This window comes from Oncorhynchus kisutch, linkage group LG2 (assembly GCF_002021735.2).
Source record: "Oncorhynchus kisutch isolate 150728-3 linkage group LG2, Okis_V2, whole genome shotgun sequence".
Classification (NCBI taxonomy): Eukaryota; Metazoa; Chordata; class Actinopteri; order Salmoniformes; family Salmonidae; genus Oncorhynchus; species Oncorhynchus kisutch.
In genome coordinates this window covers 15,639,875-15,667,720 of record NC_034175.2, presented here as the reverse complement: position 1 = coordinate 15,667,720, position 27,846 = coordinate 15,639,875, and the positions used below count along the sequence as shown (strand labels likewise).

The window sequence follows — 27,846 nt, the reverse complement described above, 5'->3', positions numbered from 1 at the left end:
CATCGCATATAGACTTGTTTATACTGTATTATTGACTGTATGTTTGTTTTACTCCATGTGTAACTCTGTGTCGTTGTATGTGTCGAACTGCTTTGCTTTATCTTGGCCAGGTCGCAATTGTAAATGAGAATTTGTTCTCAACTTGCCTACCTGGTTAAATATAGGTGAAATAAAAAAATAAAAAATAAAAGATGCTGATCAGTGTGGTCGTTATTCTGTATGGGCTGTGCACCATGGGTACCGACGGCCCAGAGGTAAGAACCATCTCCTCACAACCTACTTTTGGGCTGCATTTACACAGGCAGCCCAATTTTTCTATTTTTTTCACTAATTGGTCTTTTGACCAATCAGCTCTGAAAAGTATCTGATGTGAAAAGATCTGATGTGATTGGTCAAAAGACCAATTAGTGGAAAAATATCAGAATTGGGCTACCTGTCTAAACGCAGCCTTGATGTCACTTTCTGATTAGGTGACTAGATTCACTAAGATTAGATATGTCCCTCCCTGCTCAGGTCCCTCAGGAAGAGACGGACACCCCTCTGTGTGTTCCCAGCAGCACTGCAGACCCCCTGTGCTTCCCTGGCACTCAGGGTGAAGTCACCACAGTGTTGGCACTGCCATGAAACATTCAGACATGATGATAAAGGCTAAATCTCTGGCCTAGTGGCAAGAAAAAAAGGGAAAAAACAAATACCTTACTGTTCTGCTTGCCTTTCTTACACTAAACCACTTGCACTTGTGTTTTCTTACTGGCACTGATTCTGCTGAAAGTTGCTTTGTTGAGGAAAGTTTTACTTACAATGATTGCATCTTATTCATCCCTTACATTTGTGTGTATAAGGTAGTCGTTGTGAATTTGTTAGATTACTTGCTAGAGGTCCTTCGTTGTTCTCCATTGGGGTGGCAGGGCAGGGTAGCGTAGTGGTTAAAGTGTTGGACTAGTTAACCGTAAGGTTGTAAGTTCAAATCCCTGAGCTGACAAGGTACAAATCTTTTTTTCTACCCCTGAACAGGCAGTTAACCCACTGTTCCTTGGCTCTCATTGAAAATAAGAATTTGTTCTTAACTGACTTGCCTTGATAAATAAAGGTAAAAATAAATACAAAATATTACTGCATTAACACAAGCATTTCGCTATACTCTAATTAACATCTGCTCACCATATGTATGTGACCAATACAATTTGATTGTCATATGTGGTTGTCTTACCTAGCTAGCGCATTAAGTTAAATCCCTCTGGATTTCTACTAAGCTATATACAATTATTTTAAGAAGGTCATACCAAGGATCATTTAGCTATTTGATTTTGAATTTTAAGACCCCTTGAAGAATCCCCCCCAAAATGTAAAAAAATATTTGATAAAAAATTGTATTTGGCCCATACAAATGCATTGAATAACAAATGAACTACATGGAACAACAGATAGCCCCCCCCAAAACAAAAAAATCAAAAGGAAGTTTGAACTGTCTGTTCTATATCTGAGAGCTATAACAAAGATCAGGAACATTTATTTGTATTATTATTTGTATTTATTTGTACATGTATTTAACTCTGTATTTTGTCACTAAACAGTGTCCATATATACTTCCATACATTTTTTCAACTGGTACTGGGGAACTTCAGACGAGTCCTGTGAGGCCTGTGGGTGTCCTAAAGCAAAATAACACGTACATGTCTGTGAGTCTCACCTTTCCAACAGAGGGGTCATATTAGTGTGTAGCCAAAACAGTTTGGATACTACAGACAGAAGTTGGCAGATCAGTAGTAAGATTATGAGGGTCATAGAACAAAATGTCATCGTGAGAGTCTCATCTTTCCATAGAGGGGTCTTAAAAATAAATAAAAATCGGACACTACATTTGATTTTGTGAGAAGACTGATTTTCGGGATGTCTCATGGTCTGACAATCACTGCTCTAGCTCTGTCACTTTTCATTGCAGATGTGGAAGAGCGACATATGGTGGATTGAGAAACACTATGCTAAAATGGTGATGTTTACTTGCGTGAATGTATAATTTTTATTTCACTAGGCAAGTCAGTTAAGAACAAATTCTTATTTACAATGACGGCCTACCCCAGCCAAACCCGGATGACGCTGGGCCAATTAGAGCCCGATGTGATACAGCCTGGTTTCAAACCAGGGACTGTAGTGATGCCTCTTGCACTGAGATGCAGTGCCTTAGACTGCTGCACCACTCAGGAGCTGAACATAAATAAAATAAAATACATCTCATTCTTCCATACATTAGATCTTACATATCTTACATTGTTGGTATCAGTAGATTTGAACAGTTTAGTTGTGTTTTTCCAAATGGTTATTTTAGGCAAATGTATTTTACTGAAGCATCTTCAAAATAATATTGGTCTTTAGCGCCACCTACTGGATCAATAATACATTGAAAGGGGCGGCACATGGGTGCAACCACAGTCATAGAGGAAAAGGCAAAGCTAAAGGTTTCACTCTTGCTAAAAATCTGTCCAAAATAAGGCCAACGCATTTCTATTGGTTTATTTAAACATAAACTTGTCACCTGCCTTTGGGACAACGACTCCCATTGTTAGGGCGGAGACATTAGCATCTCCTCATTACATACAAATCTGTATATGGGGAGCTCAATGTCAGAAAGTTATGAGGTAGATAATGCTACCCCACCAGGGAAGTGTGATTAGTCACACTTGTTGTTCTCCATTATAATTGATTTTGTATTCTCTCAGGGGAGAACAGATATTGGGAGGTCTCCGTTTGCGGATGACAGGGCACTGTGGAAGAGAGGGAGAAATATTCCCCATTCCCCAAGTCAGGAGAGTTCAAGAAGTATCAGAGAAGTTGAACAGTGGTCCCACAGGTGGGGCTTCAAGTTCTCAGTTGAGAAAACACAGACTGGTTGGGGAGGAAATATGGAGAGGGTGAGAATGCTGGAGAGGGTGAGAATGCTTAGGTTTCTGGGGATCTGGTCTGACACTTGAATGACATGGGCGGAACACATTAACAGAGTAGTTATCAAAGGAAATAAAATATTGAATGTGATGCATTGCCTGTCAGGAATGATGTGGGGGGGGGGGGGGGGGGGGGGTAGAATGGCATTGAAAACATTATATATAGCGATATTAAGATCATCACTGGACTATGGTAGTGTAGAATATGCATCAGCAGCTCAGACATCTTTTTAAAAAGCTAGATGTAATCCAGGCTCAAGTATGCAGCCACTCTTGGCTGCAGAGTGGGTGGAGGAAGTGAGGCCAGACAGGGTCGTCATCTGCTCTGACTCATGTGCTGCACTGATGAGCTTTAATTAATTTGTGTCATGGAGCAGACAAGATGTATTGTATGAGATTTCACAGTGCCTGTGTAGGGTGAGACAGATGGGGCTATTTGTGAGGTTCCTCTGGGTACCAGCTCCTGTGAGAGTATCAGGGGAATGAGGAAGTGGATGTTCTTGCCAAGCAAGCTCTCAAACATCATAAAACTTAAATGGAATGAAATTGTCTATCAGTAAAGCACAAGCCAATGGGTTAATAAGAAGTTGTCAAAAACAAATGGCAAGAGTTGTGGAATAGGGAGGGAAATGGAAGACTCCTGTGTAAGATCCATGAAAATGTGGGGGCAGGGAGGTCCTCAGGTCGAGAGAGATGGGAAGAAAGTGGAATCACAAGGCTCTGGGACACACAAAGCTCAACAGTACAAAACATCTGACTGGGTGTGATCACTGCCAGGAGAAGATGGAGACAGTGGAATATCTGTTATTTCCGTGCCAACACAATATGATATATGCCATTTAGCAGATGCTTTTATCCAAAGCAACTTCGTCATTCGTGCATACATTTTACGTATGTGTGGTCCCAGCAATCGAACCCACTAACATGGAGTTACAAGCGCCATGCTCTACCAGCTGAGCTACAATGGTATTGAACAGCAATGCTTAAGTTAATAGCTGAGAAAATCTTCAGGGGATGTAGTATTTAATTATGTATTTAGTTTCCTTAAAGGAAAAAGGTTTCCTTAACTATCTTTCGGTATATGTTTCATTAGTTGTTTTTTTTACATTGTCAGCATTCCTTCAAAATACAGAAATACAGCAGGTAGGATGCATTTTGCACCACATGATGCTGCCTTTTCCATCATATGATTCATAATGCATCATACCAGCTGTAGTTCTGTATTGTGAAAGTTATACTGTATATCTTGAAAACCTTATTGCTGACAATGCAACACCTTTTGATATCAACAATGGACTAATGAAAAAAATAACAAAAGATGGTTTTGGGGTGGAAATTTCAGGAGACGAGAATAGTGGGTAGGATTTAAAGTTTTTAGACCTGGTCCACACTCCAGTCCAGTTCGTGGCGGTAAAGCACATTAAAGTTAGTTGCCAACCGCCATATATAAACCGAAGAAGAAGACGACGAAGAAGACGAAGAAGACGAAGAAGAAGAAGAAGAAGAAGAAGAAGAAGAAGAAGAAGAAGAAGAAGAAGAAGAAGAAGAAGAAGAAGAAGAGCATGTGATACCAATGTAGCCAATGAATGTAGGTAGTTAGCTACGTGTACATTTGTGTTTATATTCCTTGGACATGACAGCCAGCCATAGAAGCTAAGATCAGTGGGCAGGAAACAATTTTGTTGCATGAACCATCGACCTAGCTAACAAGGCAGGAGCCCACTAGATAGATTGATAGCTAGTTAGCAAAATACAGCTTGGGAATTGATCATAATAATAACGGCTATCTATAGAGTTAGCTTGGTTGTCAATTGCGCTACTAGTGCTCATTTGAACAAATGTGAAATGTGGTAATATTAGCTAGCATTGCCATTCTTATTTTGCTATCAGAAATCTGATTTGTTATCGCTCGCAGGATTATTTTACACATTGTTTTGTAAATTAGGCTAGCTATCGTTGCTAGCTATCTGTCACCTGCATTAAACTACTGTATCTATCAATAAGGAGAATAATTTACAACCATGGAAAAAGTCACGAAAATACTGGTTCATCTGTCGAAGAATAATGTCGCACCGCAATGTGCCCGTTTTGCACAGGTCAGTTGTGTGCATGTGCATTTTTGCTTGTCACTTCAACAAGCCAGATGCCAGTGTCACGTGTAATTTTTGAAAACGAGGTGGGCGCTATGGCAGTGTTTGGTTTTACTGTAGTACCATTTTAAAGGGGTAGGTCACCCAACTTAAATGTAAGGTTAAAGAAAAAAATTATACTGTACATATACACTACGTGACCAGAAGTATGTGGACAACTTCATGTCGAACATCTATTTCCAAAATCATGGGCATTAATATGGAGTTTGCCCCCCCCCCCCCCCCCCCCCCCCCTTTGCTGCAATAACAGCCTCCATTCTTCTAGGAAGGCTTTCCACTAGCTGTTGAAACCTTGCTGCGGAGCTTGCTTCCATTCAGCCTCGAGCATTAGTGAGGTCAGACACTGATGTTGGGCGATAAGGCCTGGCTCGCAGTTGGCGTTCCAATTCATCCCAAAGGTGTTCGATGAGGTTTAGATCAGGGCTCTGCTGGCCAGTCAAGTTCTTCCACACCAATCTCAACAAATGGACCTCCCTTTCTGCACGGGGCCATTGTTATGCTGAAACAGGAAAGGGCCTTCCCCAAACTGTTTCCACAGTTGAAAGCACAGAATCGCATGGAATGTCTTTGTACGCTGTAGCGGTAAGATTTCCATTCACTGGAACTAAGGGGCCTAGCCCCAACCATTTAAAAACAGCCCCAGACCATTATTCCTCCTCCACCAAACTTTACAGTTGGCACTATGCTTTGGGGCAGGTAGCGTTCATCTGGCGTCCGCCAAACCCAGATTTGTCTGTCGGACTGCCAGATGGTGAAGCGTGATTCATCACTCCAGAGAATGTTTTTTCAATGGTGGCAAGCTTTACACCACTCCAGCCGATGCTTGGTGATTTTAGGTGTATGTGCGGTTGCTCGGCCATGGAAGCCCATTTCATGAAGCTCCTGGCGAACAGTTATTCTGACATCTGTCGTTGCTTCCAGAGGCAGTTTGGAACTCGGTAGTGTTGCAACGTAGTACAGACGATTTTTACGCACTACGTGCTTCAGCACTCGGCGGTTCCGTTCTGTGAGCTTGTATGGCCTACCACTTTGCGTCTGAGCTGTAGTTTCTCCTACTTCACAATAACAGCAGTTATAGTTGACCTATAGTTGAGCTCTAGCAGGGCAGAAATTTGACGAACTGACTTGGAATGATGGCATCGTATGACGGTGCTACGTTGAAAGTCACTGAACTCTTCAGTAAGGCCATTCTACTGACAATGTTTCTCTATGGGGATTGTGTGCTTGATTTTATACACCTGTCAGCAACAGGTGTGGCTGAAATAGCTGAATCCACTAATTTGAAGGGGTGTCCACATACCTTTGTATATATAGTGTATATTTCCTTAATTTATGGGCTAGAGATTTCCATCCATAATCAGGATTTATATATTGATAACCAAAAGAAACAATGGCTGAATGGACCCATTGCAGGCCCAGTATTTTCCCTTCCAAAATACATTGAAATAAAGTAATTTAGCTAGATGGTTAGCCTTTATTTTTGTAGTTGCCGATACTTCAAAGGTTATATGAGGTGAATTGTGCAACAGTTAAACTTTTTTTATTTTTAAATGTACCACTTCATTTTCTGTTAGAGCATAACAGGTCATTTTACAGAGACTCTTGATGAGGTGGAGGTGAAGTGTTCTTTGGAGAACAATCGATTTACACTGTGTGAGTGCGAGAAGGGGAGAGGAATTCCGCTGAAGGTAATGTCTCAATGAAACACATTCAATTTAATAAACGGATAGGTTTAATTGTTTTATCAGTTGTGGCCACATTTCCATACCTCAGACAGTTGTTTTGTGTATCCCATAGAAATTATTGTTGGTTGACTGAAAAAAGTGTAATGGAAAATGTTTGAGTTTATTTGGTTGATATTTGTCTTTTCTCAGAGGGCAACCTTTTGCCCCTTCAAGTATCTGTCTGTCGCAGAGGCAGCTGCAATCCCATTGGATGTTCAGAGCCGCGGAGTGGACGTGGGGGTTGCTATTCTTCTGCAGTCAGCCAATCAGAAGGTGTTGTTAACTCGACGGGCGTCCAGTCTCCGCATTTTCCCCAATGTGTGGGTTCCACCAGGTATGGCATCATTCTGCAGAAGTAACCTTTCAAAATGAAATGGCATTCCATAGGAAGACACTTTGGGTAACCCAATTTACTTTTTTTTTATCAGGTGGCCATGTGGAACTGGATGAGAGGGTAACGTTTCTAGTTGCAATAGCTATTAAACAGTGGAAGATAAATGAGATTATTCCTTATAAGTGTATTTGCCTGTGGTTTCAACCCCCCTCATGGTCTTTGTGGTCAATTCCCTTTTAGCTCAATCAAGCTTCGTGTGTGTGTTTGCCTCATATCTCTCTTGTTTGTCAGCTCCTGGATGCTGGGCTGAGGGAGCTGAGGGAGGAGACAGGACTGAAGCTGGACCCTGGAGACGTCTCAGCTCAGCTGCTGGGGCTCTGGGAGGTGGGAAATCACTGCCACTACACATCACATTTCTAGGCCCAGGGAATAGTTTTGTAAATAATAATCATCATATGTAAATATATTAGAAAAAACCTACTGGCCACAATTTCACAGACATTTGATCAATTCTGATTTGTCTGACAGTCCTGTTTGCTCATGTTGGCTCAAATGTTTGTTCTGTTTCTCTTCACAGTCAGTTTTCCCGCCCATGCTGAGCAGAGGGATGCCACAGAGGCACCATGTGGTCACCTACATGCTCCTAAACACCTCCCTCACACACCAGCAGCTCCAGGTGTCTGTCTGCCTGACTGTCCTGTTGGTCTCTGTCTGTCTGGTGTTATCATTAAAGGCACACAAAACCAAATCAAAGAGAATGCCTCTGACTCACTAAAGACCATCTTTATTCTAGGCCTCTCTGCACCCCGAGCCCGCTGAGGTCAGTGGCTGTCTGTGGGTGGACGCCTCGCTGGTCAAGGCCATCGTATCCGCCGTGGACGGACAGGAGGGTTCTGTGACACCGCTGGAGGGCGTGGCTCCAACCATAAGGTACATCACATCCACAAAGTAATGTACTCAAAACATAAACAGACATAAAAATATAGATTATATACTGTACCATTGACAAGTATTTGTGAAAAAAAGTTTTACTGGGCTAATTTCCTCTGACATTAATTATTTAATTGGTTTCCTCTTAACAATGTTACCATTTTGTTTCTGTGGCGTTGGTTCTCCAGTGTATCGGAGGTCTCTCCGGAAGGTGTGCTCAGTGAGTCAGATTTGCCATTGTCTGTTTTGTGTAACCGGGCCCCGAATAGTGGAGAGGATGTGGAGCGGGTTAGCACTGGTACCAAATACGCCCTGGAGCTCTGGCTTAAGAACCTGGAGGGACAGGGAACCCGATGTTAACTGTCCTCCCTAAACCTGGATGTCTAGCCCTGTGATGAAGTGACTTCCTGGAGGATGACATCACTTCAAGGAGTTTGCCTTAACCGGTGATGGTCACCTAAAGTGAACTATCATCTTTCAAAAAAATCTTGTATGTATTAACCAATAATGAACTTTGGGTGAACTATCCCTTTAATATCAGCAGCAACACCTACAAGTCTTATATGGCTGTTTGAGGGCTTTGCATGAGCTATCAATTGTGTTGTGTGTAAGAACAGTTTTTATTGCAAGGGTGTTGTTAGTGATGAAATGTTATGAACAAAGTGGATTTATACTGCAGATGCTTTTATGATCATTATATTCCATTTGCGCCTTCAAGCCACAAGATGGCAATGCATAGCCTACACAGTGATTTCACATTTGGAGACTAGTGTGAAACATCAGAATTCTGATTTAAGTTTACATAATTATCTAGACTTGTAAATAAGAATGTGTTCTTATTAACTGACTCGCCTGGTTAAATAAAAATGTATAAAAATATTTTATTTTTCTAAATGAAATTATTTTTCTCAACCAGCATATTTACTATTATTATTTAAAAAATGTTTTTACTATACTCAGACAGAAGTTAGGTCTCAAGTTAGTTAGGTTAGGTCTTCATTGTAATTATTGTGTTGTACTTTCAACTGAAGATAGTAAATATTGGATGTTTGCAGTGATTTAATAATTCACATTTAAAGACTACATTTTTATATGCCATGAGTGGAAGGTGTGTGTCTTTGTGTCATATAACGAAACCTCTTTTCTCACCAACACCCAGATTAATATACTGTACATCATGGCAACCTCACCCATGGATAAACTACTGGGAAATATCCTTACTTTGTTATTTGGCTGCATTTAGACAGGCAGCCCAATTTTTATATTTTTCCCAGTAATTGGTCTTTTGACCAATCACATCAGATCTTTAGCAGAGCTGATCTGATTGTTCCAAAGACCAATTAGTGGGAAAAAATTAGAGGTCTACCGATTATGATTCTTCAACGCCGATACCGATTATTGGAGGCCCCAAAAAAGCCGATACCGATTAATCGGCCGATTGTTTTTAGAATTTATTTGTAATAAGGACAATTACAACAATACTGAATAAACACTTATTTTAACTTAATATAATACATCAATAAAATCAATTTAGCCTCAAATAAATAATGAAACATGTTCAATTTGGTTTAAATAATGCAAAAACAAAGTGTTGGAGAAGAAAGTAAAAGTGCCATATGTGCCATGTAAGAAAGCTAACGTTTAAGTTCCTTGCTCAGAATATGAGAACATATGAAAGCTGGTGGTTCCTTTTAACATGAGTCTTCAATATTCCCAGGTAAGAAGTTTTAGGTTGTAGTTATTATATGAATGATAGGACTATTTCTCTCTATACGATTTGTATTTCATATACCTTTCACTATTGGATGTTCTTATAGGCACTTTAGTATTGCCAGTGTAACATCCCTCTCCTCGCCGCTACCTGGGCTTGAACCAGGAACACATCGACAACAGCCACTCTCGAAGCAGCGTTACCCATGCAGAGCAAGGGGAATAACTACTCCAAGTCTCAGAGCCAGTGAAGTTTGAAACACTATTAGCGCGCGCACCCTGCTAACTAGCTAGCCATTTCACATCGGTTACACCAGCCTAATCCCGGGAGTTGATAGGCTTGAAGTCATAAACAGCGCAATGCTTGAAGTATTGCGAAGAGCTGCTGGCAAAACGCACGAAAGTGCTGTTTGAATGAATGCTTACGAGCCTGCTGGTGCCTACCATCGCTCAGTCAGACTGCTCTATCAAATCATAGACTTAATTATAACACTATAACACACAGAAATACGAGCCTTCGGTCATTAATATGGTCGAATCCGGAAACTATCATTTCGAAAAAACAAAACGTTTATTATTTTTTTGCGAATGCGCACCGCATCGATTAAATGCAACGCAGGACACGCTAGATAAACTAGTAATATCATCAACCATGTGTAGTTAACTAGTGATTATGATTGATTGTTTTTTATAAGATAAGTTTAATGCTAGCTAGCAACTTACCTTGGCTTCTTACTGCATTCGCGTAACAGGCAGGCTGAACCTGAGGCAGGTGGTTAGAGCGTTGGACTAGTTAACCGTAAGGTTGCAAGATTGAATCCCTGAGCTGACAAGGTAAAAATCTCCCACCATTCCTAGGCCGTAATTGAAAATAAGAATGTGTTCTTAATTAACTGACTTGCCTCTTAAATAAAGTTGTAAAAAAAAAAAATTGGCGTCCAAAAATACCGATTTCCGATTGTTACGAAACTTGGAAGTCGGCCCAAATTAATCGGCCATTCCGATTAATCGGACGACCTCTAGAAAAAATAATCAAAATTGGGCTGTCTTTGTAAAGCAGCCTTTGTGTGTCAGCTGTTTATGTATAATTTAACACCTACTGTTACAGTGTTGCAATCTCATGGTTGATCTGAAGCAATGCCTGACATTTGAATGCAAATCGGCCAATTTCAAAGATAAATCTTGAATGTTAAATGGGGGGGATAATAATGAAATGTAAAACTGTTTTAAAATGGTTTTCTACAGTAACTAATGAACTAAATTTGTGCGTTAATTTAGGGACACAATTCACATCAACAAGTCAAAATCCACAGTGAAAAGATTGGAAGTGTTGGATTTCTCTAATTCATTATAAGTCATTACATTTTATTGTCACTAGGAATAACATTCAGGTGGAAAGAGTTGGAGAATAATCTTCATCAGATCCTGAACTATCCCATTTTCCCAGAACTGTCCTGGCTTTTACCATGCAGAGGTAATCGGACCTGCTGTTAGTATTAGGAGCACCACACCCTCTGTGCCAATATCAGTGGGCAAATATGTGGCAGGGCATTCAAGGTATAATCAGGTCTTGATGCCACATTTCCTTGCCAGCATATTGTCTGTATTGGTGATGTCATATTACTGTATAGGTTATATTTTCTAGATTTGTCTTATCATCATAGTGTGTCACTTGTCTGATTTGTTTGTAAGTTACATGAGAGTGACTCGGGGACTTATTCATTACCACTAAGGTATTTGTGTCTGCATACCTTCATATGTGGATTATACCTTTTGCCATAGACAATTGACAGACAACTTTTGTCATATTGGCCCAAATGCAAAGACATTGACTTATCCTCTTGATGGTATTAAACTCAGCAACAAAAGAAACGTCCCTTTTTCAGGACCCTGTCTTTCAAAGATAATTTGTAAAAACTTCATTCTTCATTGTAAAGGGTTTAAACACTGTTTCCCATGCTTGTTCAATGAAACATAAACCATTAATGAACATGCACCTGTGGAATGGTCATTAAGACACTAACAGCTTACAGACGGTAGGCAATTAAGGTCTGTTATGAAAATTTAGGACACTAAAGAGGCCTTTCTACTGACTCTGAAAAACACCAAAAGCAAGATTCCCAGGGTCCCTGCTCATCTTCGTGAACGTGCCATAGGCATGTTTACAGGGAGGCATGAGGACTGCAGATGTGGCAAGGGCAATAAATTGCAATGTCCGTACTGTGAGACGCCTAAGACAGCGCGAACAGCTGATCGTCCTCGTAGTGGCAGACCATGTGTAACACCTGCACAGGATTGGTACATCCGAACATCACACTTGCGGAACAGGTACAGGATGGCAAAAACATCTGCCCAAGTTACACCAGGAATGCACAATCCCTCCATCAGTGCTCAGACTGTCCGCAATAGCCTGAGAGAGGCTGGACTGAGGGCTTGTAGGCCTGTTGTAAGGCAGGTCCTCACCAGACATCACCAGCAACAACGTCGCCTTTGGGCGCAAACCCACCGTCACTGGACCAGACAGGACTGGCAAAAAGTGCTCTTCACTGACGAGTCGCTGTTTTGTCTCACCAGAGGTGATGGTCGGATTCGTGTTTATCATCGAGGCCTGTACTCTGGAGCGGGATCGATTTGGAGGTGAAGGGTCTGTCATGGTCTGGGGCGGTGTGTCACAGCATCATCGGACTGAGCTTGTTGTCATTGCAGGCAATCTCAACGTTGTGCGTTACAGGGAAGACATCCTCCTTCCTCATGTGGTACCCTTCCTGCAGGTTCATCCTGACATGACCCTCCAGCATGACAATGCCACCAGCCATACTGCTCGTTCTGTGCGTGATTTTCTGCAAGACAGGAATGTCGGTGTTCTGCCATGGCCAGCAAAGAGCCTGAATCTCAATCCCATTGAGCATGTCTGGGACCTGTTGGATCGGAGGGTGAGGGCTAGGGCCATTCCCCCCAGAAATGTCCAGGAACTTGCAGGTGCCTTGGTAGAAGAGTGGGTAACATCTCACAGAACTGGCAAATCTGGTCAGTCCATGAGGATGAGATGCACTGCAGTACTTAATGCAGCTGGTGGCAACACCAGATACTGACTGTTACTTTTGATTTTGACCCCCCCTTTGTTCAGGGACACATTATTCAATTTCTGTTAGTCACATGTCTGTGGAACATGTTCAGTTTATGTCTCAGTTGTTGAATCTTGTTATGTCCATACAAATATTTACACATGTTAAGTTTGCTGAAAATAAACGCAGTTGACAGTGAGAGGACGCTTCTTTTTTTGCTGAGTTTATTTGAATAGGTTGACTCTGTTGGGTAAAGAAGCCTTGCATGGGTGTATGGTTCTATTAGTATGTACATCTACAGTGCCTTGCGAAAGTATTCGGCCCCCTTGAACTTTGCGACCTTTTGCCACATTTCAGGCTTCAAACATAAAGATATAAAACTGTATTTTTTTGTGAAGAATCAACAACAAGTGGGACACAATCATGAAGTGGAACGACATTTATTGGATATTTAAAACTTTTTTAACAAATCAAAAACTGAAGAATTGGGCATGCAAAATTATTCAGCCCCCTTAAGTTAATACTTTGTAGCACCACCTTTTGCTGCGATTACAGCTGTAAGTCGCTTGGGGTATGTCTCTATCAGTTTTGCACATCGAGAGACTGAAATTGTTTCCCATTCCTCCTTGCAAAACAGCTCGAGCTCAGTGAGGTTGGATGGAGAGCATTTGTGAACAGCAGTTTTCAGTTCTTTCCACAGATTCTCGATTGGATTCAGGTCTGGACTTTGACTTGGCCATTCTAACACCTGGATATGTTTATTTTTGAACCATTCCATTGTAGATTTTGCTTTATGTTTTGGATCATTGTCTTGTTGGAAGACAAATCTCCATCCCATTCTCAGGTCTTTTGCAGACTCCATCAGGTTTTCTTCCAGAATGGTCCTGTATTTGGCTCCATCCATCTTCCCATCATTTTTAACCATCTTCCCTGTCCCTGCTGAAGAAAAGCAGGCCCAAACCATGATGCTGCCACCACCATGTTTGACAGTGGGGATGGTGTGTTCAGGGTGATGAGCTGTGTTGCTTTTACGCCAAACATAACGTTTTGCATTGTTGCCAAAAAGTTCAATTTTGGTTTCATCTGACCAGAGCACCTTCTTCCACATGTTTGGTGTGTCTCCCAGGTGGCTTGTGGCAAACTTTAAACAACACTTTTTAAGGATATCATTAAGAAATGGCTTTCTTCTTGCCACTCTTCCATAAAGGCCAGATTTATGCAATATACGACTGATTGTTGTCCTATGGACAGAGTCTCCCACCTCAGCTGTAGATCTCTGCAGTTCATCCAGAGTGATCATGGGCCTCTTGGCTGCATCTCTGATCAGTCTTCTCCTTGTATGAGCTGAAAGTTTAGAGGGACGGCCAGGTCTTGGTAGATTTGCAGTGGTCTGATACTCCTTCCATTTCAGTATTATCGCTTGCACAGTGCTCCTTGGGATGTTTAAAGCTTGGGAAATCTTTTTGTATCCAAATCCGGCTTTAAACTTCTTCACAACAGTATCTCGGACCTGCCTGGTGTGTTCCTTGTTCTTCATGATGCTCTCTGCGCTTTTAACGGACCTCTGAGACTATCACAGTGCAGGTGCATTTATACGGAGACTTGATTACACACAGGTGGATTGTATTTATCATCATTAGTCATTTAGGTCAACATTGGATCATTCAGAGATCCTCACTGAACTTCTGGAGAGAGTTTGCTGCACTGAAAGTAAAGGGGCTGAATAATTTTGCACGCCCAATTTTTCAGTTTTTGATTTGTTAAAAAAGTTTGAAATATCCAATAAATGTCGTTCCACTTCATGATTGTGTCCCACTTGTTGTTGATTCTTCACAAAGAAATACAGTTTTATATCTTTATGTTTGAAGCCTGAAATGTGGCAAAAGGTCGCAAAGTTCAAGGGGGCCGAATACTTTCGCAAGGCACTGTACATGCTTGAGTAATGTTTGGTTACACTGTTAGCAAATGACTTGAGATTGCATTCTGACTTCGCCCTTTTGGTTGATAGATTTTTAAGCCCTGCCAAGCGATAAATCATATTGTTTCTGAGGTCATAATCAAACAATGACCTCAGTGTGTCAGAAACAATAAGAACTGATCTTATTTGTTTTGGTTGAAAGTTTCTCTCTGATTGATTATCTTCCTGCTGAACAGTATTAGTAACAGCAACCACTGTGATGTTTTCCTGGGAAATTACACAATGCAACTGCAGAAAGACATATCTAATACAGACTACAAAGGTAGGGGATATGGAGAGGAATGGACATAAACACCTCATGCATTTTGGATAAGAATGAGATTTGTACTGCACACCTTGAAAAATGTAAGCGTTCAATTCTCAATGTCACTTGGTAGCTGGTTATCATGAATGTTATGTGTCTGTTTCCAGGACATCTATATGTCAAATATTTATGTTAAACCTTGCCCAAATAGTAGAAAAAGGTGTTGCCTTTTTAATACACACCGACTTGCATATAATGGACAACGTTTGAGTAATTCATAATTTTATGGAGTCGGACTCATTTCGTAATTTAATACAATACCTTATTCATTATCACACCGCCACACCCAGCCTAACTATAACGCACGTTATCTAGATAGCTATTTAATTGTTCTTTTCACACAAAGAATAAAAGAAAGAAAAGCCAGGGGATGAGGGCAGGCTTAGATACAAACAGAGGCATGTCTGTTCTGCCCTAGCTTCAGTTCTCCTGATGAACAGAATCATCCAACTCTTTTACAAACCATGAACGCATCCAAACTACTTCTGCCCATAAAAATCTAACTGACACTTTATTATTTACAAAATATTTAATCTAAAAATGATTTAGATGTATTTTTATGCAAAGTTTAAAGCGTCAATGCACGGTCACTTCAAATGTCTACAGATAGTTACATCTCACAGATTTGATTAATAATGGTGGATTTATTTAATCAGATTGTCAAATATACATCACATTGGTGTTTAACTCACTGGGTTGTGTTTGTGGAATAGTTAACTATTTGGCATGCTAGCATCCTATCTCAAAGCATGTCTTATCCAGCGGTAGGGAATTACATCGGGATCTCTCAGCCCAAGTCAAAAGGTTTGATTTATAGTCTTTGAAAACAATGAACTTCTTGTTAACTGTACCTGATTGGGCATTTGCACCCCGACTCATTCTTCTTACATGTTCATTGCAGGATACATATGTTGATCCCATTTACTGATCTAGGATCAGCTTTCTTTTTTTTATATACCAAGGTTAAGCTTGCCTTCAGTAAAGACTGAAAATACAACTCAAATTATTGCCACAATGAAGCCAAAATGGCCAGCCTGACCTCAGAGCCATTCAAAACATACTTTACGTATTTCTGAGCACGTGAAGACACATAATACCTTTTAATGGCCTAGTTACTTTAGACAGAAACTAAAGTAGGGAGGTTGGTCAGGGAGGAGTAACATATACTAAATGGAGTGTCTCGGATTTACGTACAGAATAATAGAATGGAATGGTAGCAACTACATGGAAACCAGGTGTTTATGTGTTTGATACCATTACATTGACTCCATTCCAACTATTATTATGAGCTGTCCTCCTCTCAGCAGCCTCCACTGGTAAAAGCATTAGGAATAAAATAACATTAGGACATCTGCATTGCTTGCTGCTTGGGGTTTTAGGCTGGGTTTCTGTATAGCACTTTGTGACATCGGCTGATGTAAAAAGGGCTTTATAAATGTGATTTGAATAAATACAGGTTGAAATGACAATCAGTGAGCCAATGCCATGATCTTCATTCAGATACTTCAGAGATAATTGAACCATTTGTACAGAATTGTCATTGCTCCCATGCATATTACTTCATACGGCCATTTCAGATGGTCTTCTTACCCAATTGACTGGAGCTTCTGGATGAAAGAGAAGTAGGGAAGGGACAACAACAAAAAATATATTGTAAAAACAGTAAATTACTTGAATTAAATATATACAGTATCTTCAGTATGTTGACACGTCTCTACACACCTATATCTACAATAATCAGTAGTCTACCTATTCAAACCATTGAACCCCATCCCCCTGATGTATGGAAGGAAAGAAAGCATTCAGGGGAGATTGTCTCCTGGAATTGAAAACATGAAACTACATTTCCTCTGTTGTCTACCTGACAGTACCACTGAAGTACATTAGCATACAGAAAGTGTGTCACCTACTGTACCTTTGTGTCAGTACTCGTTCACCACATACATCCCTGTTTGGTTTTTCGATGGTTCTCCCATTTCGTCCTGTATCAGAGAAAGTATCAGCTCATCAAAGGTGTAAAACAGTCTGTGAAGATGATACTGCACACAATATCATTTATCAGGCAAAACTGAATTTTGCAGTCTGTTTTTGACCTGTTGTATAGAACTGTAATGTTAGCTTATCTTGCAGACGTTCGTCTGTTTTAAAGCCTTAGTTAACTAAGCCTGAAAGACATCCACTCTGCTTAATTGCAACTATAAATCAAACCGGTGATTCATCAATTAAAGGAGCTTTGGAAGGAGAAGGTTATGTAAAGAGAACAGAGTGGTTGTGCATTACAATGTGTCTGTCTACTGCTCTGTTGCCATAGAGACAGGTGACAGAGGGGGCACTCTTCTCATTATATGATAGTCAGTCTCGGAGCAAATGTTGGCAGACTAGTGTGGAACGACTATGCTCAATAAATTGATCAAGGAGAGTTGGAGGCTGTGAACAAATAGTCCTCCAATGTCTTCCACTGTCCCCTTTCCAAAACAACATAACAAACATGTTCAAACCACTGCTAGCAGCAACACAGAATTTTAAAATATATCTACGTAAATGTAGCACAATTATATGGAGTGCATAAACACAAACACACAACAATATCCGTATACAGTAGATTGAATATAAGCAATATACAGTGTAAGCTAACTCAAGCTGTACATTTCCAAAACTAAACAAATATCTATGACTACATATCAACACTAGAAAAAACCTGAGTAGATTCCCTCCTCACTTCCCTACCTCTCAGGTGTGTGTGTGCTTGAGGTGTGCAATGCAGTGTGACGAACATGCAAGTCTCATTAGTACAGTCAATGGTCTCTTTGTTTGGTGTTAAGGGAGAGATTTCTCTCTCTCTCTGACGTTGGTAGATTCCATGGCATTTGTATTTAGCATCCCTTTCATAGCTCAATCGAAAATATATATTTTTGATGTCCAGATTAAACACTGCCTTTTTTTCAGTCAAATCATGTTGTTGCCAGTCATTCATAGTGACATTGATGAGTAACATGCCCCAAACAGGAAGGTCCTTGGATGATAACTTTGGTATCATCCCTCATACGTACCCAAGGCAGGATTAAAGCTATAAACTCACAGCTCACAGATGATTGCTTTAAATTGGTTGTCTGGTCTACCAAGGACATCTGCTTATGTGGGGGTTTGATTTCGGAGATAAGCAACTTAGTGCATCAATGAAAATAGGTGGCTTGGGGGGAGGAGTATGGCTTGGGACCCCTCTCTGGAAGCTGCAGGGGTAGTTCGGCTGAGAGGGTAGAGGGGAAGGCTAGTGTTTCCCACGCCTCAGGTTTCCCTGGTCAAAGCCGGAACCGCACAAAGAGACGTCTATCTAACACTGAGGCAGAGCGGCCAGTCTTAGTAACCATAGCCAACCTGCTGAATACAGAATCTGAGCCTGTGTGTGTGTCTATCTGGCCCCTCTGCCAAGAAATAGGACTTACATTAGGCTTGCCGTTGGGCACGTTGAAGCGGCTGTGTGTGGAGTACATTTGGATGTCTGCCCCGTGGTTGATCTGGTTATATGGGCTGAAGCTTCCATATCTCTGCCTACAGCACAACCAGACTAGCTAAAGGTCAAGAAAAGACAAGAATCATAGTAAAATGGCCTTCTTAGCATGACATACTGTAACTGTTAAAGCAGGGTTGTGGCTGTTTCTGAGAAAATGGAGGTCTACAATGCATTCCGGGAGAAATAGTGTACATCTGTGTGTCTGTTTGTTTTTGTACTCACCAGCAGTATTAGGAGAATAAGGAGGATTAACAAGATCAGGGCAGCCAGTACCAATAGAGCGATCCCCCATCCTGGGACTCCCTCTCCGCCCCCAGCAACTACAGCTGCAGCATGCTCTGTGGTCTTATGGGTTGCCTCCGTATTCTCTGGGTTCTTATGACTGGTCGTTTGGCCTGTGGCACCCTGATACCTGCTTGTTGCTCTCTCAGTAGGGGCAACTGGGGGGTTAGATTGGCCCGAGGTAGTTGTTGATAGAACGGTTTTATGAAAGACAGTCGTGCTAATGGTCTGGGGAGGATTTTTAGGGGTAATAGGGTTAGTTGTGTTGCTAATTGTACTGTTATGGTCTCCAGGAATAGGGCTGGTTATGTTGCTAATTGTAATGTTATGGTCTCCAGGAGCAGGGTTGGTTATGTTGCTTATTGTAATGTTATGCTCTTCAGGACTAGGGGTGGTTATGTTGCTAATTGTACTGTTATGGTCTTCAGGACTAGGGGTGGTTATGTTGCTAATTGTACTGTTATGGTCTTCAGGACTAGGGGTGGTTATGTTGCTAATTGTACTGTTATGGTCTTCAGGACTAGGGGTGGTTATGTTGCTAATTGTACTGTTATGGTCGTCAGGAATATGCGTGGTAATGCTGCTAATTGTACTGTTATGGTCTTCAGGACTAGGGGTGGTTATGTTGCTAATTGTACTGTTATGGTCTTCAGGACTAGGGGTGGTAATGCTGCTAATTGTACTGTTATGGTCTTCAGGGATATGAGTGGTTATGCTGCTAAATATATTGTTTTTGTCAGGACTAGTGGTGGTGGTTGTGAGGGTCTGACTACTTGTGATGTTGCCAGATGAAGTATTTGCTGTAGATGTAGTTACATCCCCGTCCCTTCCTGAACGGCTAGCCATACTAACTAAGGCAGCTACGGTTGCTGTGGTACGTGCTACAAGAGGTAGTGTGGCTTTTATTGGATGTTGACCTAAGGAATAAAGAACATATTTGTGATTCCGGCTTTATTTGAATTAATAGCAGTTTCTTAAGCTATTTACAACACAGTTTGTTTGTTTTTTTTTACAAATGAATCAGGCTGCTACAAAGCAGAAGTAGAGAAGGTTGCCATCTTCTTTACCTTCAGTATAGGCGCGGTCCAGGTCAAGGGTTTTGGATTTATTTGACTGGATATGTGTGTAAAATAGACTTTTAACCAAAGTTGGAGTGATCATGAATGTAGTCCCAAACATTACTGTCGAGTTTGCAATGACGGATCCATTACTGCAAGAGTGAGACCAGCAGTCAAAAAGAATTATAACGTATAATTGTCAATGTCCTTAAGAATGCTATTTTTTTTCAATGGCAGAATTTAAAATTCAACATTAGAGCTCACCTGAAGATTATATCAAATACACCCATATATTTGTCAGACGCTGGCAAAGGGCTGTGGATGTCATCCACCTGAAAAAGAAAAACACAGCAATCAGAGGAGCACTTTAATATTATCCTACAGGCCTACAAGGCATGTCTTCACACCTTTACTTGTTTGAATATTGAGGAACAGGTTGTAAGGGAGGTGTCTATAGTATCCTTGTCTATGGTGTAGTGGAGTGGGTCAACTGGAGTGTGAGCTAGTAGTGATGGCTCATTTTGTTGTTGACTGCTAAAATAGTGCTCACTGCTAGGTGTTGGAGAGCTGATGATGTTGGTGACAAAGAAAAGAGTGAATAGGAACATCTAACTCTGGCAATTTGACTGGTAAACTCATGGGTACACAATGGTTGCTTGGTATAAATGCAGTAAAGACATCAATGGAACTTTTGGCCAAAACAATAGAAATGCCATGGAGCATTTCCATTTTCTTGGAAAGCATGAAGTATCTCCAGGACAAATAGTTATTTTGGAGGTATAGACTGAGTGATGAGTTGAAGCTCTATGGACTGACTTGAGCAGTAAAAAAACACAGACTCTTACCATCTGCTCCACCTGTTTCCTCAGCTGTTTGTACTCCTTAGAGCTTTGATTATTGAGTGACTCAGTGTAAATCCGGTTGGTGATTCTGACGCATATGTAGTAGGCGGACAGCGTAGCTGGAGTGGTCTCGTCATTGCTGCTGGGTGTTGCCCTCCGTAAATGGGAAACAGGCACAGCATCCTCAAAGAAAAGGAGTGCTGTAGGGGTGAATGGAAAACAAGCCGAAATTCTGAAATTAGCAGAAATACTGTTACACAGCCATTTAATAAATGACTGCCATTACCCTTAGAGACTGACTGATTGAAGTGCCAATTACAGCCAATAAAGGATGCCTTGTACCGTGGAAATGATTATCTGTAAACAGACACTTTGAGTTGAAAGGGGGGGGGGGAGTCACCATCTGTGACCTCAATCAATGCAATAATGCATTATTTAGACTAATTTAATCCAAAACAAAGTTTGCAAATGTGTCTTCTCAGCGCGGGAAATAAGTTGTTTTGTCTTATCCCAAGGTTTTGTCTTATCCCAAATATTTGATTGAGTGGGGTCGATTGTAAATCTATAATACTATTCTGCTACTGCATAACCCTGAAGACACTTTATACATTATGACAAATTATGATAGATGCTTTAAGATTTAAAAATCTTGTCAATGTGGGTTTTAACTCCAGTGTATTGATATCACTTGAGGCACCTGAGGAAGCAATTTAAAGTTAAAAAAAAATAACAGGGAAAAATGTCATCAAAAAGGCTCCTGAGCAGCCGGGGACAAGAGAATCATGAAAAAGTGGTATTCTGGTTGTGTGCTGATAAGGTTTTACTCTCCGTAAAACCTCAAAGTATGATTTACTTAGATACAGGTAACTGACAAAATAAAGGAAAAACCAACATAAAGTGTCTTAATAGGGTTTTGGGCCACCACGAGCAGGAACAGCTTCAATGCACCTTGGCATAGATTCTACTAGTGTCTGGAACTCTAATGGAGGGATGCAACACCATTCTCAGTTTACAATCATAGCCTGAATAAAAGCAGGCTTCAGGTAATGCATGAGATTGCCATCATTTTTTCAGACCTGTTTAGCATATGTTTTCGGTCCTGTTGATTGTCACATTAACAATTGAACCCCCATCTGACTCCCACGTCTAAGAAGTGTAGGTTACAGTACAACAATGCTTCCCATGAAACAGTGGTCCCCAACCTTTTTGGGTTACTGTTTCACCGACAGAATTTTGCTCTGAAGTACCCCCTCATGTGCATTTTACCAGTAGGCCTATGGTCTCATGAGTCTTCTCAAGTACCCTCTGTGGATAGGCCGATTACCTCCAGGGGTCCTAGTACCCCTGGTTGGGAATCACTGCCCTACAACAGAAGTCTCTAAAGAAATGTCATGTGTAAATGTGTTATAGTCTACATATTTTAGTAAAATCAATAAATGAAGATGCATGAAGATTAGATAGATAGATAGATAGATAGATAGATAGATAGATAGATAGATAGATAGATAGATAGATAGATAGATAGATAGATAGATAGATAGATAGATAGATAGATAGATAGATAGATAGATAGATAGATAGATAGATAGATAGATAGATAGATAGATAGATAGATAGATAGATAGATAGATAGATAGATAGATAGATAGATAGATAGATAGATAGATAGATAGATAGATAGATAGATAGATAGATAGATAGATAGATAGATAGATAGATAGATAGATAGATAGATAGATAGATAGATAGATAGATAGATAGATAGATAGATAGATAGATAGATAGATAGATAGATAGATAGATAGATAGATAGATAGATAGATAGATAGATAGATAGATAGATAGATAGATAGATAGATAGATAGATAGATAGATAGATAGATAGATAGATAGATAGATAGATAGATAGATAGATAGATAGATAGATAGATAGATAGATAGATAGATAGATAGATAGATAGATAGATAGATAGATAGATAGATAGATAGATAGATAGATAGATAGATAGATAGATAGATAGATAGATAGATAGATAGATAGATAGATAGATAGATAGATAGATAGATAGATAGATAGATAGATAGATAGATAGATAGATAGATAGATAGATAGATAGATAGATAGATAGATAGATAGATAGATAGATAGATAGATAGATAGATAGATAGATGATAGATAGATAGATAGATAGATAGATAGATAGATAGATAGATAGATAGATAGATAGATAGATAGATAGATAGATAGATAGATAGATAGATAGATAGATAGATAGATAGATAGATAGATAGATAGATAGATAGATAGATAGATAGATAGATAGATAGATAGATAGATAGATAGATAGATAGATAGATAGATAGATAGATAGATAGATAGATAGATAGATAGATAGATAGATAGATAGATAGATAGATAGATAGATAGATAGATAGATAGATAGATAGATAGATAGATAGATAGATAGATAGATGTTTTCTGTCATACCTGAAACAGCCAAAGTAAGAATAATCCCAAATTTGATTGGTCTTTTCTCCATGATGTATCAAACTGGTAGACTAACTTTTTTTTAAATAAAATACAAATATACACAGTGGACGTTGGGAATTAGCCGGGTTGCTTACTTGATGAGAAACGATTTATGTCTGAAAGAAACTGTTATTGTATCATCCAGATAAGTGTGCAGGTAGGACAGGTATATGGCGCGGGGCGGACCCTAGAGTGTGCGCGCTGGAAGAGAACGCAAATATAGACATTCGTGGTGTATGACGCCACCCCGTGGCCAGAAGGATTTATTGTCGGACTAATCAGTTTCACCTTGATGCTGTTAAACCTTTGAGAAAAGAAAGGCACAAAAAGGCACGAGGCAAAATCAAGAGCCTGACCCAGCCACTATTTAGTAAACTGAGGGAAAATCCTCTCAAATTCATAAATGGAGCAATGGCAAGGACTGAAAGCCAATGAGGTCGACATGATGTGTGCAAAGATAACAACACAAACATAATCCACCCTTTGATTTTGATAAACGATAGGATTAGTCTTGTGCTAAAAATTTTACTAAAATCATTTATATCTTTCCAGAATAAATGGGTATGTATCATTCATTGAAATGGCTATTGAACAACGGCAATATATATATATATATATATATATATGTCCGTTTTGAAACTACAGTAACAGTGCAGTAACTGCTGTCGACTGTGGTATTTTGGACGCAGATACTGTACTGCAGTTACACTGCAAAATGACTGCAGTAAAAAAAAGTTATTTTGGAGTAGTTATTCTAACTGCAGTTATGCTGCAGTGTACTGCAGTTATCCTGTAGTCTGACTCCAATATTTTTTCGTAAGGAAGATTGTGCACATCATTCACAACTTCCCTTATCCGTATGTGGGACCTTGTCTTCTACTCGGAAAACTGATGACTTTGCGGTATCTGAATTAAGGACATGCAGTGATTAGCCTACTTACTATTTTATTTGACCAGAAACACAAGCGAGAATTCATTTGAAGCAACTACGCAAAGTAAACTAGCTAGTTAAGCTTTCCTACAAGTGCACGATTGTTACCTGCAATAATGATAGTTACCTGAATCTTACCTGCAATAATGATAGTTTTTCTCCCTGATAACAGTAATCAAAGTGACACATCTCTCTTTTCTCCCTATTCTCAATCCCACTCCACTCCCCAAACTCACTCTCTCTCTCTCGTTTGCGCGCAAACACTCTCATATAGACAGGACAGATATAAAGATCAAGGAACAATATGTGACGTAGTTGTAGACATATAGGCTACAGTTTGGTGTACTGTAGATGTCAGGGAATCGCAAAATTGAGGACAGGGAGGTGAATTATAATACAAACACTGCCAAATGGATTAACCTTCTTTGTACTTCTTGGCACATTCGCCACCACGTTGTTCTGACCCCCTTTTTCACAACAACATTGATGTAAAAAGTGTAATGCAGCATTCAATCCTGAGGCTTTGAAAGTAAACCTGAATTGTTAAACAGAAATATGGGGTAATATATTATACGTGTCTTCACTTGTGTGAAGGAATTTCCATTGATTTCGAAAAAAGATAAGTGTGTGTGTTTTTATGATACTCCAGGCTGTAGAACAATGACATTGTTCTGTACCTGGCCATACCTGGGCTGAAGGTAAAGAGATGACCTGTGTTATGGAGAGCACCAGTGGGGTGAAGATGAACAAGACAGTCAGCAGGATGGGTAAGAGAGATCGCCACAGGGCTCTGAGTTGCATTAGTTTAGAATGTCTCTCTGTATAAGTTTAAACGGATGTAGAACTCTTATGTGTCAAAACAAATGGTGTCTTTTTAGGAATGGAGAGGTCCAGACAGGGAATGTTTCTGGCCATCTCTTTGGGCGGCATGTGTATCCTTCTTTCTATTGTGGTGATTGTCATCACCTTGTATGTCTGCAGACTGAGACACAACCCTCGTAAGTACTGTTTGTATTTCATTAGTTATTCATGATTGATAACTTTACCACATCTATAGCAGCAGTATATTATATAGGCTATCAATAGTATCTTTAACATATTGTATCATAATATTTCCAAAGGAAAGAAAAGATTTCAAGCCTATGAGCACAACCAGCCCGGAGCACAGGTAAAATAACTGTTTTCTAAATGTTTGTGTATTATACTATTCTTAGTATTATTTTTGTTGAGATTATACTATTACTACGTTTTCTATTATTACTATTTGTAATGATGATGATGATGATGTTTCCTTGTCATTCAGGGTCTGACTGAGGTGCAGTATGACAGTTTGAAGTTTGCAGCTGGTCGTGGGAGACCCTTCCTACAACCGCAGCTAAAAAATAAGTAGGCTAAAGCTGCCCTTGTAAGACCTTACATGTGAATTCAATTTTCTACAAACACATAAAATAAGTGCTTATTCATTCAGAGTCATCGGTTTGTCAAAATGCTCCTGTGCTTTCTCGCTTATGTTTTCTGATCTACTTATTTGAGTCAATGATTTAAGGATTCTTGCTTTTAGAATAAGGAATTTATGCTGTCGGATTGTGTAGTCATTTCACAAGCTTTGTGATTGAAAATCGTCTTGTTGAAATAATCGCCAAATGTAAATTACATTAAAGACAAATACAATTTTCATTTATGGAGTGAACTAATTTCTCTAGTCATATGCTGATGAGATTTTTGTGATAATAGTCAGCTATAAAAATGGGTCACAGATGGAATCTTTTTCATCTTCAACATTAATAGTACATCCTGTTGGTTTCACATAATACTCAGCAAGTACAACAGCACAGCTCCATTTGATGGTAAGCATTTTTGTCCAAATGCTCTGCCTCTTAGTATTTCAAAATGTCTCACAAGTTCGGTGCGTTCTATAACTTAAATGATTGAGCATCTTTCATCTCTGTGATGTTGCAACACAAACCCACAGATTTACATCATTTTAGCAGACGCTCTTACCCAAATATAAATGGTGTTTGACCTTAAGCTATTTGAAAGTGGTAATAATTCCTGTATTATCTATACAGTATTCATATTCTGTGTTATAAGTTTATGGTTCCCATTCACCGTTGTAAGGAAGGAAGGAATGGTGATCTTTGGCTCCTGCCCCCCATCCTGATAGGAATGAGTGAACTCCTTTTCTCCTGCTCGGTTTGATGATGTCATGGCTTGTGCATGTCTCTCTGGCATGGGCTCTTTGCGCTGCTGAGCTGTTTGTTGCAAAACAGTGTCGTGGAAATTTCCTGTATTTACCAAATCATGAGAGCAAACCACACACAAGTCAGAGTTATCATGAAGTCCATCTTTAATTATATGAGCTCCATCACAACCCTGTGACTCTCAGATCAATTCAGTGTCTATAAATGAATTCTCTGAGAGTCCCTTACACATTGCAACTGAGATCCTTTATAGCAAAGACACACATAGCCAGACAGCATTGGGCATAATTTATCGTTCAGCTTTGTCTCCTAAACTATGTTCTTTTCTCAAACTCAGAACCATAAAACAAATCCTCATATCAACAGGCATATATCACATCCACCCTATCTGGACAAGATCACAGAGACACATTGACTGGCACACAGACATTGTGGAGCCAAGAGATACACGCTTGACCTCTCCCCTCTCTGCGGCCCAAGTAACTTAGTCCTGACAGAGAACAGATAACTGCAACCCCGGCCACAGTATTATACAAAAATAAACATTTTGATGAGAAGTAATTTACAAACATATGATGAATATAAAACATCTTACCTATGTTACCAACTAATTCTGATTATTCCCCAACAACAGACACAGCATTAATTCATTTTTTAAGAGCTCCGTCGGATGGGTTAAAACATTGCTTTTAGGTGGATCATTCTTCCCCATCTTCTCCTTCTATCAATGCTTACATTGTTGGCGTTAACTTTAGTGAGTGAAAGGAAGTGAAACAGAAGCATTTGAAATAGATTATACAGTAGTTTCATTCATATTTTATATTCTGCCTTATGGATAGATAGGTTGAGTTCAAAGTTATTGTTACACTACCACTCTTAAGAACACATAGAGGTATGAATTATCCATTGCATGAGTTTCTTTAATTTTCCACAGATGTCAAAAGTACAAATGCCTCTTTAACGGCTAAAGTGAAATATTCCAGCATTAATATTCCTCAAACACATATTAAAAGGCCATGTATTGGTTTAGAAGAAAAAAACACACTATCCTTATTCAGAACATCTGCTAAATCTATTCTGACATAGACACTGGAAGCATTTTCCAGGTCAAAGTCCTGCTCCAAATATTTGGAAAAGACCGTCTGGAGAGTTGACCACAGTTTGTTGGACCAATTTGACCACTGTTTATAGAATATTTACAACATTCAGATAAATATTGAACCACAAAAACATAGGGAAAGCACATACGTTGAATTCTATTTCTAATGGCAAACGTTGTTCAAAGTTCTATTGTAATAGACATAATATTGATAATCATACATGATTTTGATATCAAAGGACTCTATCAATGGGCCGG

The 27,846-nt window shown here is 39.8% G+C and overlaps 2 protein-coding genes across 8 annotated transcripts; one reads left to right on the top strand and one right to left on the bottom strand.

Moving 5' to 3' along the window:
* Positions 1 to 4,392: 4,392 nt before the first annotated feature.
* LOC109907870 (nucleoside diphosphate-linked moiety X motif 17-like) lies at positions 4,393 to 8,956 on the top strand. 6 transcript variants are annotated; one of them, XM_031788538.1, is made up of 9 exons: positions 4,406 to 4,527; positions 4,944 to 5,035; positions 6,686 to 6,777; positions 6,964 to 7,147; positions 7,242 to 7,267; positions 7,439 to 7,531; positions 7,725 to 7,823; positions 7,941 to 8,077; positions 8,266 to 8,956. In XM_031788538.1, the coding sequence occupies exons 2-9, from the start codon at positions 5,017 to 5,019 to the stop codon at positions 8,435 to 8,437; spliced, it is 822 nt and encodes a 273-aa protein (XP_031644398.1). In that variant the 5' UTR covers positions 4,406 to 4,527; positions 4,944 to 5,016; the 3' UTR covers positions 8,438 to 8,956. The 6 variants fall into 6 exon arrangements, 5 of the variants coding, with proteins under 5 accessions (XP_020361747.1, XP_031644398.1, XP_020361731.1 ...); XM_020506142.2 differs by having other exon boundaries at positions 6,664 to 6,777; XR_004202834.1 differs by lacking the exon at positions 4,944 to 5,035 and having other exon boundaries at positions 4,393 to 4,527.
* A 6,664-nt stretch (positions 8,957 to 15,620) lies between these two features.
* On the bottom strand, positions 15,621 to 23,472 carry LOC109901798 (uncharacterized protein PB18E9.04c). Of its 2 annotated transcripts, none has more exons than XM_031788521.1 (8): positions 23,316 to 23,472; positions 20,831 to 21,027; positions 20,250 to 20,317; positions 19,995 to 20,137; positions 18,868 to 19,844; positions 18,578 to 18,703; positions 17,050 to 17,116; positions 15,621 to 16,741 (listed from the first exon to the last, which is right to left on the bottom strand). In XM_031788521.1, the coding sequence occupies exons 1-7, from the start codon at positions 23,365 to 23,367 to the stop codon at positions 17,057 to 17,059; spliced, it is 1,623 nt and encodes a 540-aa protein (XP_031644381.1). In that variant the 5' UTR covers positions 23,368 to 23,472; the 3' UTR covers positions 15,621 to 16,741; positions 17,050 to 17,056. The 2 variants fall into 2 exon arrangements, with proteins under 2 accessions (XP_031644381.1, XP_031644388.1); XM_031788528.1 differs by having other exon boundaries at positions 15,621 to 16,738.
* Positions 23,473 to 27,846: the final 4,374 nt, after the last annotated feature.

What these genes read in the sequence shown, in the direction of transcription:
- LOC109901798 (XM_031788521.1), bottom strand. Translation starts at nt 23,367, where the DNA reads ATGGAGAAAAGACCAATCAAATTTGGGATTATTCTTACTTTGGCTGTT. An exon ending in GGAAACAGGTGGAGCAGATG is followed by an intron (nt 20,318 to 20,830) that starts GTAAGAGTCTGT and finishes TTTCTTTTTCAG; the next exon opens with GTGGATGACATCCACAGCCC. An exon ending in GTATTTGATATAATCTTCAG is followed by an intron (nt 20,138 to 20,249) that starts GTGAGCTCTAAT and finishes TCACTCTTGCAG; the next exon opens with TAATGGATCCGTCATTGCAA.
- LOC109907870 (XM_020506142.2), top strand. Translation starts at nt 4,961, where the DNA reads ATGGAAAAAGTCACGAAAATACTGGTTCATCTGTCGAAGAATAATGTC. An exon ending in CAATGTGTGGGTTCCACCAG is followed by an intron (nt 7,148 to 7,241) that starts GTATGGCATCAT and finishes TTTTTTTATCAG; the next exon opens with GTGGCCATGTGGAACTGGAT. An exon ending in TCACACACCAGCAGCTCCAG is followed by an intron (nt 7,824 to 7,940) that starts GTGTCTGTCTGC and finishes TCTTTATTCTAG; the next exon opens with GCCTCTCTGCACCCCGAGCC.